Source organism: Drosophila santomea, chromosome 2L (genome assembly GCF_016746245.2).
Source record: "Drosophila santomea strain STO CAGO 1482 chromosome 2L, Prin_Dsan_1.1, whole genome shotgun sequence".
Classification (NCBI taxonomy): Eukaryota; Metazoa; Arthropoda; class Insecta; order Diptera; family Drosophilidae; genus Drosophila; species Drosophila santomea.
In genome coordinates, this window is record NC_053016.2 from 5,110,648 (window position 1) to 5,126,011 (window position 15,364).

The 15,364-nt window shown below is 41.7% G+C and overlaps 3 protein-coding genes across 3 annotated transcripts; 2 read left to right on the forward strand and 1 right to left on the reverse strand.

Annotated features, from left to right (window-relative positions):
• The first annotated feature begins 81 nt into the window (after window positions 1-81).
• LOC120458673 (myb-like protein AA) lies at window positions 82-6,238 on the forward strand. Its single transcript, XM_039646409.2, has 3 exons — window positions 82-272; window positions 976-1,212; window positions 5,370-6,238. Exons 2-3 carry the CDS (start codon window positions 1,024-1,026, stop codon window positions 5,625-5,627), a joined length of 447 nt encoding a protein of 148 aa, XP_039502343.1. The 5' UTR covers window positions 82-272; window positions 976-1,023; the 3' UTR covers window positions 5,628-6,238.
• A 4,396-nt stretch (window positions 6,239-10,634) lies between these two features.
• On the forward strand, window positions 10,635-13,066 carry LOC120458609 (extensin). Its single transcript, XM_039646315.2, has 3 exons — window positions 10,635-10,808; window positions 10,895-11,115; window positions 12,563-13,066. Exons 1-3 carry the CDS (start codon window positions 10,791-10,793, stop codon window positions 12,915-12,917), a joined length of 594 nt encoding a protein of 197 aa, XP_039502249.1. The 5' UTR covers window positions 10,635-10,790; the 3' UTR covers window positions 12,918-13,066.
• Window positions 13,067-13,503: 437 nt separating this feature from the next.
• On the reverse strand, window positions 13,504-14,500 carry LOC120458608 (mannose-binding protein C). The gene has a single exon (XM_039646314.2). It carries the CDS (start codon window positions 14,446-14,448, stop codon window positions 13,624-13,626), a length of 825 nt encoding a protein of 274 aa, XP_039502248.1. The 5' UTR covers window positions 14,449-14,500; the 3' UTR covers window positions 13,504-13,623.
• Window positions 14,501-15,364: the final 864 nt, after the last annotated feature.

Consider the following 15,364-nt stretch of genomic DNA (forward strand, 5'->3'; position numbering starts at 1 on the left):
GGCCGTGGTTGAAGGCGGCGGCGGCGTCCTGGCGTCATCTCCAAATCTCGGCCAGTGCCGCAATTTTGGCTATAAATACAAATGTCGGCACGCAGCTTGGCTTAAACTTACATTGTTATCCTAGTTCACAACATCGCTCGGGGTCTCCACAACTTCGCCGAACAAAACACATTCGCTACGTGACGTTGTTAGAACACAATCCTCATCCTCCCACTCGCGCCAGGACAACGCAGAAACTCCGAAACTTGAAACTCCATCGAAAAACGCAAACCGTGAGTCACAGCGGGCTGCAGGTGCAGATGTACCAGTTGCCTTCGCTTCTGGTTTCAGTGTCAGTGCCATAATCATAAATTTCGAGCATTGTGTAATCCTCTTTCGATTGGGTAAACAAACCAAGTGGCTCCAGTGACTGCAGTTTTATTATTACTGCGCAGCAAGGAAAACGCGAATTACATTTAAATTGAATTTTTTAAAGGCGCCACTTCAGAAGAAATATAAGGGAAAAGGGAACGAGACAAAGAAGTTAAAGTTAAAGTTGTAGAATATTTATTAGTTTCATGGTTTCATATAATTGTGAAATAATTGTGAAATTGTACAGCCTTTTAATAAATCTGGACTAATTCCCAACCAACAGTTTTTAAATTGATCTCAATAACACAAGCCAAACTTAACAAATTAATAATAGATTCCCAAGAGATAAGCTTCAAATGGATGCTTTCAAGATTTATGAGTAATTTAATAGAAGTCCCAATGGATGTGCCTCCTCCTTCAGTCATCGGAAATAAATTATCAGTCACTCGATTCCCTGCCATCTGTGAGTCTGTGAGATGCATTTCTGGTTTGTTTTTATTCCCACTGCGACCCCACCTTAAAAGCCATTGGCAGAGCCATGCCAATTACACATCCTGCAATTGTCTTCGTCTTTTGCAATGTTGCAAGGGGTTCACACACACACTTGCCTTTCACTCCTTGCAGCCCGTTGCCACGCCCCTTGAATCCAGTACGCCCCCCACCAGGACAACAATGGGAGTGCCACGGAGGCAGGGAACTGGAATTGGAGTTGGCAGTGGAAGTGGAAGTGGACACAGGTGGCTCTTGGTTTGGATGACGGTGTTCCTCCTGGTCGTTCCATCGCATCTGGTCGATGGACGTTACCTGCCGACAAGGTCGCATGGCGACGATTTGGACAAGTTGCGTGAACTGATGCTGCAGGTGAGCATGCCTACACTGGGCGAAATTGGGAATAACATAGCGAGGAATTCGAGGAGTTTGTTGCGCATATTTATTAATGCGCCTAATAATTACAAGAAGCATCAATATTTCTATTTATTTATAGTGAAATCTAAACTCTAAATACTTTATAGATAGTAAAAATACTGAAAAAAGTATTTAGATTCAGTCGCAATATTTAGGTATACAAATATATTTGGATAAACAGAAAGAAAGGCGAAGTATACATTTGTTTTTAATTAAAAGCAACGCTTTAATGTATTAAATAACCCATTTTTAAAAATATATCCCACACCAGCTTAAATCGCGCGATATTGAGTTAGGTTTGTAGATATGATTTAGACTAATTGCAGAGTGGTTTTCATAAATATTTGTGTACATAATTACTGCTAAATGGTCCATGCCTTAATTAATAGAGTGCTGAATTATGCTGCTATCATTTCGCATTTATCATTGACGCTTTAATGGATCGCCATTTAAAAATGATCCATTATTGAGCATTTCTTCAGTGTATCTGAGTGAGTGTGTGCGATGGGTATCTTCAGCCGAGTTTTGTGCATTGGCATTTTTGGTGCGCTGTCAATATAATTAACTAAATGAAAAGAGAGCCAAAGCGTGGTATTAAGTTGCAATTATGTCGCCAATTATTGAGGTTTTATTTTCGACTTGTTTTTGTTTTCGTGCGTTTCTACCTTTTGGTTTTTTTCTTTTTCGAAGATTTTGGTGTTTTGTTTTTGGTCACTTATGGCTTGGAGTGGAGTGGAGTTGAGTGGAATTGAATGGAATGGAATGGAATGGAGGTTACGTCATAGTCTCGGATATAAGGTTACACAGGTCCCTCGGCCACGGCCCCAATCATTCCACCGAAGATTCCTGCTAACCGCACCACCACTCTTTTGCTCTTTCTTGTTTCAATCTCCTGGCGCTGCTGCGGTTACTTGTGCGTCTGCAAACCATTTCAGAAATATTTTTACATATTTCGCAAGCGTTTCTTCTTCTTTTTAACCCCATCCACGGAGGAGCCTGCTCGGCTACAATCGCCAACTTGGCCAACACTTGCATGCCGGGCACCTCATCTTTTGCACAATTTTTGATTCGCCGCCACCGCGGCAGTTGTTGTTACTTTATGTGTGCGTCCGTAGTGTTTTTTTTCGGCACAGTTTCCTGTTCTTTTTCGCAACCAAGACACAAAAATGCGGCTCAACTAGGAGTGTAGGAATCGAGGAACCGCGGAATCGGGGGATCGGGGCTCACCAGGGGATTCGGCGAGGAAGCCCCACTTAACTGCCTTTGGATGTGCACAAATCCAATGCAGCTGCAAGTCAGCGCAACTTTAGCCTACAAAATGCCCAACTGCAACTGTTTGTCTACCATCGAATTGAGTATTTGTAGCAGACAGCTTCGACACTGAAAAAAACTCCGTTGAAACATAAGCCATAGAAGATACAGAGAATGCGTTATATATGTAATATACATATGCTGTATTATTTTCACATATATTTTTCGTGCCAAAATGTGGGTTGTTAACCAAATATTTAACACTGTCCATTAATAGGCAATCCATGACAGCGCAAATTTAATTTATGAACGAAGATTGATCAAGAATTTCCGGTCCAGGCTTCTAGACCGAATTTTTCCCTGAATGTTTATGATGTTCATGGCTCTCAACCCCTTTGCAGCCTCTTTTCTGAGTCATGGTCCCTGCAAATCGATAAGTCGCTGACGTCGCGCAGACAAAGACCAAAAACCAGAGGCCAAGAGAAGACCATGTTTGGACAAAAAAGCCGAGCAGAAAAATAAAGCATGGCAAAAAGTATGAGAGCGAGCAAAAGAAAAGGGAAATCAAATGTCAAATAGCAAATAATGACGGTGACGTGGTCGCATTTGCCGCTGATGAAGGTTGACTTGACTACGTCACTCTGAAGACAGGCGGCAGTCGGTGGAAAAACAAGCAGAATGCGAAATGAAAACACTTGACACACAATAATGCATTGAACCTGAGTAGCTGAGAAGCTGAGAGGCTGAGAGGCTGAAAGGCTGAGAGCAACAGCAGCATTGGGGACATGAGACAACATAACTTGTCCTTTAGCTTATTGCCTTCCACAGGATGGATGTCAACAGGACGACACAACCTACCCACATCCCCTCGAACCCCTCAAAACCCTCCTTGGCTTTTGGCCCGAGATGACAATGGAGATGGACGGAATTCCCAGAAGCAATTTGTGTTATAGAATGTGCAAAATGACAATTTCATAATGCTCTTGACTTATTAGAGATATATTGGATTATAATTGTGTCGACTCAGGGGTTGCAAAATGGTACGTGGGTAAACTTTATAATTGGTTATGGGTCTTCAAACTAATTTGAGGATGAACTTGAGCTTTTGATTCAATGTTAATTTAATGAACAGATGAGTGGGGTCTTAAACATAATCCATTAGGCAGACAATATAATGCGGTCAGAGTAGAACTCAAGTGGGTATGACAGAGGGATTAAATTTATTAAGTTTGATTAGCTTCTTTAAGAAATGGGAAAATTAAATTAAATTTTGGAGTAACTTTACACATTTAAATCAGTTTATACTCCTTTTTTGAAATGAATTATGGCAACATTATTATAAAATTCGCCACTCCAAGGCAACTGTCCGTCGCTCCCCATCACAACATTATGTCCAATTGATGCCAATTATTTGAAACCTACGTTTGCCACTTGCCACAAATGTCTTAGCCAACAAATCCCACCACTCATCAAGTGGCACATTCCACAGAGCAGAAATTGCCGAGCCCAAAACAACCCATCTTGAACACCCAAAGATTTCCCCTCGCAATAAACTCATAAAGTGTGTGCAAACTCCCTTTCAAATCGGCTAAAACCAAATCCTTGTCGAAAGAGGAAAAGAGATCGATTCGCAGCCATAGACAGAGGTAGCTGGAAAAGCGAGAGGGAGTCGAGGTCGAGTCCAAATACAAATCACATAACTTTTCACTTAACGACAACTCTCAAATTAAACTGTCCAAATGAAACTGCCTTAATGAAAAAAAAAGGGAGAGATGAACCCAGCTGACACCACCCCTCAACCCCTGGAAAACTCACCCTCTCCCCTGTGAGACGGATGCAATGCGATAACAATCCCAGAGTCATCATCGCTTTACTGTAGTCCGCTGGGCCATTAATGGCATTTAAGTCAAGGAAATCGAAAGGAGGGAAATATTGCCAACTGTCCGAAAATATAAACAAAATGTTGTTGCTTTTTTTTTTCTCTCTTTCCAAATTAGCAATAAAATAATTACTTGGCGCGAAATTGTTTTAGGTTTCTCGCTTAATCTGCTGTTGTTTGTGTTTGTTCACACATCATCACCAGTCTTGGCCAAAAAAAGAAGACAAAATCTCAGCTCCAGAGGGGCAAAAGCGACAGGGCTTACAGAGGTAGCCAGAAAAGAGGTTGGCGGCTGATAATTACACGACAATACCCCCCATTAACACATATTCAGTTCATCAGTGCGCTCACAGCAGCAGAGATGAGGAGCCAAAAGCCAAAAGTTGGTAGCCAAGTTAAGATGCTCCCAGACAGGTTAACCCATTTTGGATGGCAGTGAAGGCAACTCGCTAGATACTTCGAATTTTTCAGATATCTTAGTTGTCTCGAATGGGTGATGGTAACACATATACTTTTAAATACTTCCACTTTAAAGAAGCTATTAAAGTGCAGTTAATTACACAAGACAACTGGCTTATGCACACTAAACCACAACTATTATCCAAACGATTTTCTATTTGAAGTTATAACCAATTTTAACTAGTATTCAGCGAAGTAACATTTTTAGCAATGGGTTAATCCATGCAGACAACAGAAGCAGGCCGCCTTGTCGTTACAGATAAAGTTCATTCGATTTAATGATGCGCCAAAAAGAAAAATTAAAATTAACAAAAAATAAGCAGATAGCGAAAAATGTGCGACGAACTTCCCACGTTGGATAAATAAGATTTCAACAGATTTCTGAAATAACTAACTCCATCATCACAAGGCGGCAGGGGGCCCAGTCGTGTTAACAACAGCAACTATACGATAATTATAACAACCATAACAACAGCTTGGTGTTTAAATCTTTCTCTGCCCGTCTTGCGTTTTGTGTTTGCAGATTTTGGAGTTGAGCAATGAGGACCCACAGCAGCAGCAGCAGCCGCAGCAACAACAGCAGCAGCAGCAACACCCACAGCTGCGTCTCCACAATGAGGCCACCGTTGGAAGCAGCAGCAGCAACAGCAACATCAACAATCCACGCGTGTCCAACGGCAACTCCAATGCCGCCTGGCTGCAGAAACTGAGTGCCATGGGTGCCCTGGACGAGTTGGGCGGAGATGGCGTCCGATTCGGACCCAACTATGGGCGTTATTAAGCCATCTGGACCATCGGGAACACCTGACGACAACAGCCACCACGACTATGGACACGGAAACTAGGGGCCGGGGGAAGCCATGTTGCGAACGAAAATGTTTCGAGTCCGGAAAAGGGGAAATGTTCACAGGATTAAAATCCAATTGAAACGAAAGCAAAGTGCGTGAAAAGGGACAAATAAATGGTGCAAAGGATTGTCCTGAAATTCGCTTTGAAGCACTTTGAATGAGCTGTGCCATTTCGGAATGTTGTGAAGGACACTTTGCAAAATCACTTTCAAATGCTTGAGACCTTTTATAAAATTGTATGAGAGAACCTTTTTGATTCTTGCATATGCAAAAGCTACTCACAAATGATAATTTGATTAAACTCTCTTTATATTAATTGTATTACTTGTTATTACTCACAGTGTCTTCTTATAAGTACAATGCAATATGTTTTAAATGTGAGTTCTTAAAACTGAACAACAATTTTCAGCAGGAAAGTGCGTCTCAAGTACACACTTTTGACATGTTTTCATTTAATTCAAAAAGTTTGAACATGGTTTTCCCCCTACCCCGAACTGAATTTCACTTACTGGTTTAGAATGCAAAACGATAAACAGAAGACGAATTCAGAAATGAAATGAAACTGGAAAACTTAAAAGGACAAAGACAGTTCCTATGCTAGAACAATAATTTTTAAAATCCTTTGGGTATGCCCGAAGTGTAAAATGTACCTATATGTATGTACCTATGTGTTGTAGACCAACCCCGTCCCTCTGAAAAAGAAAAACTCTGACAAAAAAAAAACCCTTAATGGTGTAGACTAAGTGCGGATTTTCAACTTCTTTTTGCGCGGTCAAACAAGAGATAACAAAATTTTTAAAAGTGCGATAAAATTGTAAATATTTTACACCGAAAACTTCCACGACCGCCCCACGAACAATAATAACTGGAGTTTTAATGGGCCCCAAGGCTGGCCGGGCATATGAAGATATATAGTAAATGTATTGTGTACTTATAAATTATACTACTCCCAACTAACCTCCACTAGATGGCCTCCGCTGGAAGATGGGCCCAAGTTTAATGCGATTTCGGTAGAGATTTTATGGCCAGCAACGCGTTAAGGGAGATACACATATATGTATATGTATTTATACACACTACTTAATTCGTACTCATATATAAATGTACATTTAATTGTTGTTAACTTACGTTATCTTGATTACTTATGACTCGCCGCAGAAGCAACAATAAACGAAATCATTTTCAATGCAACATCCCCCTCTCAACTAGATCTCTGGCCAGCGATACAGTGAAGCCTGTTGCGTAACGCATGCAGAGTGTAACGCAACCCTACAACGGCCTCAGATCCAGATTCAGATTCATCGCATCTCATCGTTTGGGCTCAGATACTTGTGCATTTCACATCCAAGTGCTTGAGGGCGCCGCCAGCCGAAAGATTCCCATCTATCTCAATTTACTTTCACGTGCTTCAAGTGCAACTCTCGACAAATTAAACGCGGCAAAGTGGCACCCACCAGAAAGACACAACGCATCTCCCGAACCCAAAAACCAAAATCCAATACAATTAAATACAGTCCAATACAAGCCATTTCGAACCCATTCCCAATGTCAGTTCGAAGCCGTTAAGTACTTTTTACCCGCCAAGTGCCGTTTCTCGTTTTGTAAACGAAATTATAATTGTTTTCCCGCTTGTTTTTTGTTTTGTTTCTGTTTTTTTATGTAAATATAATATCATTTAAATGGTTCCGTCTGCCTTTGTTTCTGCCTGTTACATAAAGTCACAAGAGATACAATATAATAATTAGTATCTGTGCACGCCGAGGTGTAGATGGCAGCCAGTTGGTAGCCCACTCTTAAATGGTATACGTATGTACACATATAGGTATATTTGGGGGGAGATTTGGGGGGAACTGTGTTACTCGGTTGAGGCCACGGAGAAAGCAGAAAGATGAATGGCTGAATGCGACGCTGATTATATGGCTCAGAATCGCTGTGGCATGGCGAATTCATTAAGATCTGGCAATGTGCCATGCATAATTCGCATAATGGCCTGGCCAGCAGAATGTATCCGCCCTATGGGAGGTTTTCCCAGAATGCATAATGTTGCTGCGAAAAATGAGTACGAAAATGACGTAAGTAATATCACAATGTATGATTTTAACAATTCATATCCATGTTCTTTAAATGGAAAAATGGGGGATTGTTTAAAGTATATGCAGGATATATTTCTTATATTACATTTCAATCACAAACTCAGGTATTTTTATTTGGATTGGCTTAGCTTTCGTGTTCGTCATTAAAGTAGCTTTTTAATTATTTAATTTTCTTTCATTTCAGTCCATCATTAAATTACTTTTTTACGATCCTTCGGCCGTTGCACAATACCAATAAAGTTGAGGCATTGGTTTTTATCGAAATTAATGGTATTAAAACAAATATCCGCATTTGAGCTTTACTTTTACATCATAATTCTCGCGGCATTCAAATTTCTTTATTATCTTCTGGAAAAAATAATGGGTCAAGGGTGGCCCGAGGCATACATTTCGCAGTTATTTATTTGCACCGGAAAAACTCAGAAAATTGCCCAAGGATGCGGAGTAACCACTGATGAACCTGCACCTGTTTCACGTTTGTGAATTCAGCATATTTTACCGCGACCAGCGAATGATGATGATGACGATGGTTTTGAATGTGAAAGATGAGCGTGGAAAATTAAGGAAATGCAATCTGTGGACAGGGGAGCAAGTGCAGCCGCCGAGGATGAACAACAAAATCAACACAACCTGCCATTTGGCTAACGGCATTATAAATGATGCCATCGAGGAAAAGTGACAGTCTCTGGCTCCACTTGTGCCTCTCAACTGTTGCAAGTTGCAGTTGCAATACCGCTGCTGGGTATCTTGCTCTGTGCCTGTCTAGGGTGTACCGTCTACGGTGTCGTCCTCCGTTTGGCGCCACTGGTCACTGATTATGCCATTTCATAGAGTTAAATTCCGGCAGCAATTGAGCAGGAGTGGCCCCAAAATGCGGCCAAGGATCGCAGGCAAGCGATGCAAAAATGCTGATTGCCATTTATAGATTATGCGCATAAATCAGGGAAAAAGCTAGCTATTGCTTTGGGGGCTATGAGCCATGAAAAAGTTGCAAAACATTTTGCCAATCATAATTTTATCCATCACTCTTCTCTAACGCAAATTGTCATGGCCGGGGCGTAAATTATTAAATAAGAAAAACAACCCAAAAACAACACTAAAACTTGCCATTAAAGCAACAAAAAACAAATTGAAGAAATTCCAAATATTGCAAAAACAAAACAAAACAAAAATGAGGTGAAAAATTAAATAAAATGCCTGTGCAGATGGGTCGACCCAACAAGAGCGTGAAGCTCATTATGAAGCTTCGTGGCCAAAACGCGGACAGCAATTACAAAAGCAACATAACCAGTAAAACAATAACAGTAACAATAATAATAACAACAAGCCAGGCCAAGTCAAGTCAAGACAAGACACAGCACACAACACAACACAACCCAAAAGACCGAAAGAAGCTGGCTAACAAAAGGCCGAAAGAGCATGAAGAAATGAAATAAAACCAACACCAGACTCAGTCCCACTCCAGAGCACAAAACAAAGCTTACCCCCATCCCATCTTATCCCATACCATACCATACCATGCCATACCATACTATAGAAACCCATTCCCCAAGACAGCGGGCTAAATGAGAGTGAATCCACATCCATTGAAATTGAAAGTGAATCGTGCCACACGATCCGATCCAGAGTCCAGACTTGGTTACGAGTCCACTGCGATTGGATCCTCCAAATGACCAAAATAACAATTTACACACATAAGCCACATATATATAATAATGCCACGATATATAAAGCAAAAATCAGAGATTTCAGGAAAAACCTTGTTTCTTTTGCAATCAGTTCAAAGGAGTTATACTCTGTGGTAAATCTGCACAAATACTACAAATCTGTAGGAAAAACCCAATAACGTACAATCAAAAATTAGACAATAATAAAATATGACTCTTTGAGCTCGTTAAGCTATTTGAGCAAAGGATTCAATAGGTATCCCTTAGTAGTAGTAAATTAAGATGATTAAAGAACAAAATACATACCTTATGAGTTAAACACAAACAAATTCATCTTAGCACTCAAAAATGTTATATAATTTAAATGAAGATAAATACAATTAATTATTTGGATTTTAATTTGAAAAGCCTCTTCTTTTTATTGGTTAAAAATAATTTTATGGATATATTGAAATCTCTAAAGTTGATTACTTAATATTTGGAATTTTAAAGTTAACTTTCAAAAAAGAGTTCTTAAATATTCTTAGCCTAAGCAGAAAACGTTTCAGCTGAGGTTACTTCAAAAAACCTTTTATATTTTTCCCTTGAAAATAATGGACCCTTAAAATAAAAACTTTTGTGCATTCCAGCAGCTGAGGGACTTCAGAAATAACCGCCAAAAAAACCTATTTGATGGCCTTGCTGTCTCAAGCTTAATTGTACATACACATCGCCTTTCAGGTTCCTTATTTTCCCCTTGAAAATAATCCTAGTTGGCCTGAGAAAAAAAAAAAAAACAATCGACCGCATGGTCGAAAAACCACGAAAAAGAAGTAGTAAATCGAAGGAGGAAAACCAAAAGCCAAGAAATGGTCAGCAGACGTTGCAGTTTCGGTTGGCTTCGCGGTCGCCGTTTGCATCGCAGCCAGGAGGTGCAGCCTCTGTTTCCCCACCAGATCATGACTGGCCAAACTTTGGACTTGGCTTAAACATTTCAATTTCTTCATGGCTACATGCTGCTGCCGCTCTTTGCCAACTGCTCAGCCAGCTTTGCCGACTTAGCCGACTGCTCGGTCGACTGAGGCAGCAGCTGAAGCAGCTGAAGCAGCTGCGGCGACTGAGGCGAATGTAGCAGCAGCGGTCTTGATCGTCGTCTTGAATTTTACTTAATTTTTATTTCACGCGCTGCGCCGCTATAAAAGAAACTGCAACAATCGTTGTGGCATGCAGTAAGAGGTTCCGCGTCGAAGCAGCACCACATCACCAGAGTAACCAGTAACCAACAGCCAGTAGCACCTAGCCACCTGGAGAAGTGACAAAACCCGAAACGGATATAGCCGAAATAAGCCGCCCGAAAATGCAGTCCACTTGTGTGGTATGTGATCATGTGACCAAAACCAATCAAGTGACCGTGATGGACCTCGCTTAATGCTGTGTGTTCTTTCCCGATCTCGTCCACAGTTAGTGGTCCTCTTGGCCCTGGCTGCCCTGGTGTCCGCTCGTCCAGAGCCGCCTCGTGACTCGTACAGTGCGCCCCCCTCCAGCAGCTACCAGCCCAGTGGAACCAGCGGGGGCTACGGCGCCCCTGCGCCCCAGTACGGACCCCCCCAGCAGGCGCCGGTGGTCCACAAGCACGTCTACGTCCATGTACCCCCACCAGAGCCGGAATACCAGGCACCCAGGTGAGTAGCAGGATCAGTGATCCTTTAAGCCCACAAAAGTACCGAAAATCGTGAGTAAAATGGTTAAACTTGGTTCAAGTCCAACTTAAAGTTCCTCCAAAAAATACATACATGTTCGGTTAAAACTTGGAAACTTTAGATGATCATCCCTTAAACTTAGAATAGACTTTTACCTAAGATGTTATTTTTAGACACATTTAGTATGTTCAGAAATGATCCTTGTTCAAGAGTTTTCGTTAGAGTAAAATTATGAATATTTGCTTAATTGTCACAGAATAGAAGGCACACAATTTAAAGTTCTTTCTAGTGTTCCGGAAACAATCAAGAATTCCTTTTGATAAGTTGTACAATATGTATTTCCAACCAGAAGTTTTCCATTTCTACGAAATCAGTTCGAATTAGTCACATCCCACTTTTGTTTCGACTCGCGTGATTGGGAGCGGTTACAAACGATATCGCTTTATTTGTCTTGTTCCACTTAAGTTTGGCAAAAAATGGGTGGAGGGGGGGGAACACATTGTTGTGTTATGAGTATATAATCCACGGCACTTATGCAGATTCTCTCACAATTCATCGGCGTCAGCCACCCAGTGCCGCCAACTCCCAAAGATAATAACTAGGCAAATGTTGCAAGACCAGCCGGCAATCATCTAATCCAGCTCAGGGCCCTTTTCCACAGCTGTTGCCTCATTTCCAGGGTATTTAGGGGGTCGCTTCCATGGAGGAGGGACATTATTTAATACCCGCGAAAACGAAAGCCATCCGACTTTCCTCTCTTTTCGCTGATACAATGTTTTTCTGTCGTCTTCTGCCTGCCTGTTTTCAATTGGAGTTGGAAGCAATGTTAATTACCCCGAGAGGGGAATGATATGGCTTTGCAGACCGCCAAACCGTGACTAAAGCGTTACCTAAGCTCGCCGGAGCCGCAGCACTTGTATATATCTCAGTACCATTTCCAAGCAAATTATCAGACGCAGAGGGACAGGAACGCTATTACCATAGGGAGCTTTATGTAAACCCTCGTCTCGAGGCGGTTGTTGTGACAATCGCTGTCATCGTCACAATAGTCATCATCTTCATCTGATTAGCAAACCTGACAGGCAGCTGCCTGCAGTGGGTACACCATTGTCGGGAGGTCACCATTTTCGGGAGGTCACCATTTATGGGCATGCCATTTGCATGCTCCTCTAAGAGAAACTCCTTTCTCCCGCATCTCGCTATTTGTTCGTTGAGAAATGCAAGGTTATAGGAAGTGTGGAAAGTCATTAAAGCCTGGCCATGTGAAATTCGGTATTTGGTATTCGGTATGTAAATTGATTTCAACCGGAAGCATAAATCCTGCACCTCCTGAAAGTGCATTGAACTTAAACAAAATACGTTAATGGACGTTTAAACTAGCTAACTACTCTATGGCTTTAATAAATACATTCTCAAATGTTTTTACCAGGAAACCCCTGTACGTGCCACCTCCGCAGAAGCACTACAAGATCGTGTTCATCAAGGCGCCATCTCCACCTGCCCCGACCGCCCCTGTAATCCCGCAGTTCCCACAGAACGAGGAGAAGACCCTGGTGTACGTGCTAGTCAAGAAGCCGGAGGAGCAGCCGGAGATCATCATCCCAACGCCAGCTCCCACCCAGCCCAGCAAGCCGGAGGTGTACTTCATCCGCTACAAGACCCAGAAGGAGGAGACCGGACCCTATCCCAACAGTGTGGCGCCTCCAGCGCCCGAGTACGGAGCTCCAGCTGCCCCGCCCGCACCCTCTGCTCCCAGCAGCTCGTATGGGGCACCATCCCACTAGACGATCCAGTCCAATCCGAATTCCGATTTGCTTATCTCAACCCAACTCATGGCAAACTGCATATCTTATGTGTACTGTATTATTTTCTGTTTCAACGACCTTAACGTGTGACAAAGTTTACCAAGCAACGAATATCCCCCATCCCCCCAGCTCATATGGGTATTACTCCTATAGATGAGTAATTCTTACCTCTGAAGTTGTTTCTACCTGATGTACGAGAAGTATGTTTTCCATCTAGGCTGTTTGTTTCAAATTGTTTGTTTAGTCTTAAGTTTAGGTCTTTAAGCGAACGATGCGTTATACACTCACACAAAACACTCGATACACTCACTGCGAGCTAGCCTTAGTTATCGATAGAGATATCGATCCTGATACCGATTAACGATATATACAACGTGGTAAATGATTTTCATCACAAACGCATTTTCAAGTAGGCAATTTATACCAATTTCATATTGCACTTTTCGCACACGATTTGTGCGAAACACTCGAAAGGCAACACAAAAATGAAGATTAAATTAATACTCAAGTATATAATGTTAAATAAAAACAAAAAACATCAACGGCTAAATAAAAGTTTAACGAATCATCTGTACAAAATGGATATCTTTTTGTATTTTTTCACATTGCAAATCATAGCATCACAATCGTATGCATAAATATATATATAATTATATAAGCATTATAACGACTTAAATGTTTGTGTTTATAATGTATTATCATCTGCCTCGCAAATGAACTTGTGATTAGCAGTGCAACCATCAACCCACATGCCACCGTTATGTATGGTAACGCAACGCTGATCTTCATGGTTGTATCTGGGCTCCCCCGGTTTCCATTTCAGAAAAGGTGCTTTCTTTCCGGAGGACACAGATATGAAAACGTACTTATCCGCCAGATCGGTAATACCAATCTTATAGCTTTCATTTTGGTTCAGTTTTGAAACGATAGCATTAAAGTCGTCTTCATCTAATATTGAGGCGAGATTACCGCCCATTTGCTTACATGCGCTTAAAGCAGTGGTCCAGTTTGCTTTAACGTCGTTTTCGATGTACAAATATTTCGAACCGATTAGCTTGAATTTTTGTAAAATTCTCCATCGCCTAATATCATTTTTTATACTAGTCACTGCTTCCTGTATGCCAGATAGTACCCCTTCCATCTTTAGTTGTTTGCTTTCCATCCTATTGATCCTGTCCCCGATATCCTCCGAAATAATCTTCTTCCACGATTTCGTAAGCGATGTCTCCTGGCTTTCAATCTGTTTCCGAATATCCGTCTGACGGCCCTGTATTTCCTCCAACTTAGCCTTGGTTAGGCCATTGTCAAGGTTGCAGGTTTTCCACTGCTCCTGGTGCTTGGCGATGTGATCGATCAGTGGCATCAGTGCTGTGAGGCAGAATTCACCGCATTGATTGGGAGGATCCTGCAATAGGCACACAAAGCGACTAGGGTCCTCGGATCCTGACGGGATTGCATTAAGAACTATTGCAATAGTTGCGTAAAAAAACAGAGCGTTCAGCTGGAACATGCTTAGCAAATTAAACCTCTGGAGACGAACGTTTACAAAGCACTAAATGTGATTTCCTGAATGGCAGCCGTCCGAAGAGCAGCGCAATGTTTTTGATAAGAATTTATAAATACATACTGGGCAAATAAAATACTGAATATTTCCAGCTTACGATAAAAATACGATACTTGGAATAAAAATATTTTTTGTACTTCCAACATTATCGTAAATTTTTTTGCTAGTTTGGCTTACCAGATTCAAACTATAACGCCTTTGGCGTTGCCACCTTATGTTTACCCGCCAGATGGCGCAGTACACTAGCTCCCAAACTGTACGGAAGTGCTTTCCAAACTGTTTATCTCCATTCACCGAACTTGAGCTTTGTTCCGTTTGTTTGTTTGCGTTTTATTTTCTTTGGCGCTTGCATTGCATACAATTTGATTTGCTCGATGCGGAAAAACCATTTCCGCGGAATTTCCCTCAAGTTTTATGATAATTAGTAGCGAAGCACCTCAAAGCGGATTGGATTACAGTCGTTTTCCCCTGCAGCTACCTTAATAACAATCAGCCTGGTCCACATTAATTGAGCCGTTACCGTTGTCCACTTGGTTAAAAAAAATAAGGGAAAATAAAGGTAAAGGTAAATCCGGACAAACCCCTTCCATTCCCGTGCACACATGCTTTTAAACCCGAACACACACTCAACAGCTCCTTCACGAGCCTGCCAAATGTAAGCGAACTTAAAAACACATCGTTTGCATTTGGACGCCCATCCACGAGGAGCCCCACCATCATCGCACCACGCCCACTCCGCCCCCCCTCCATCAGCAAAAACTCCAACGGCACTTAAGTGACGCTCCAGCAGCTCAACTATCACCGTGTTCGTATTCCTTTTATTCCAGGTACTCACGCAGAAAAAAGGTATATTGTATCTGTA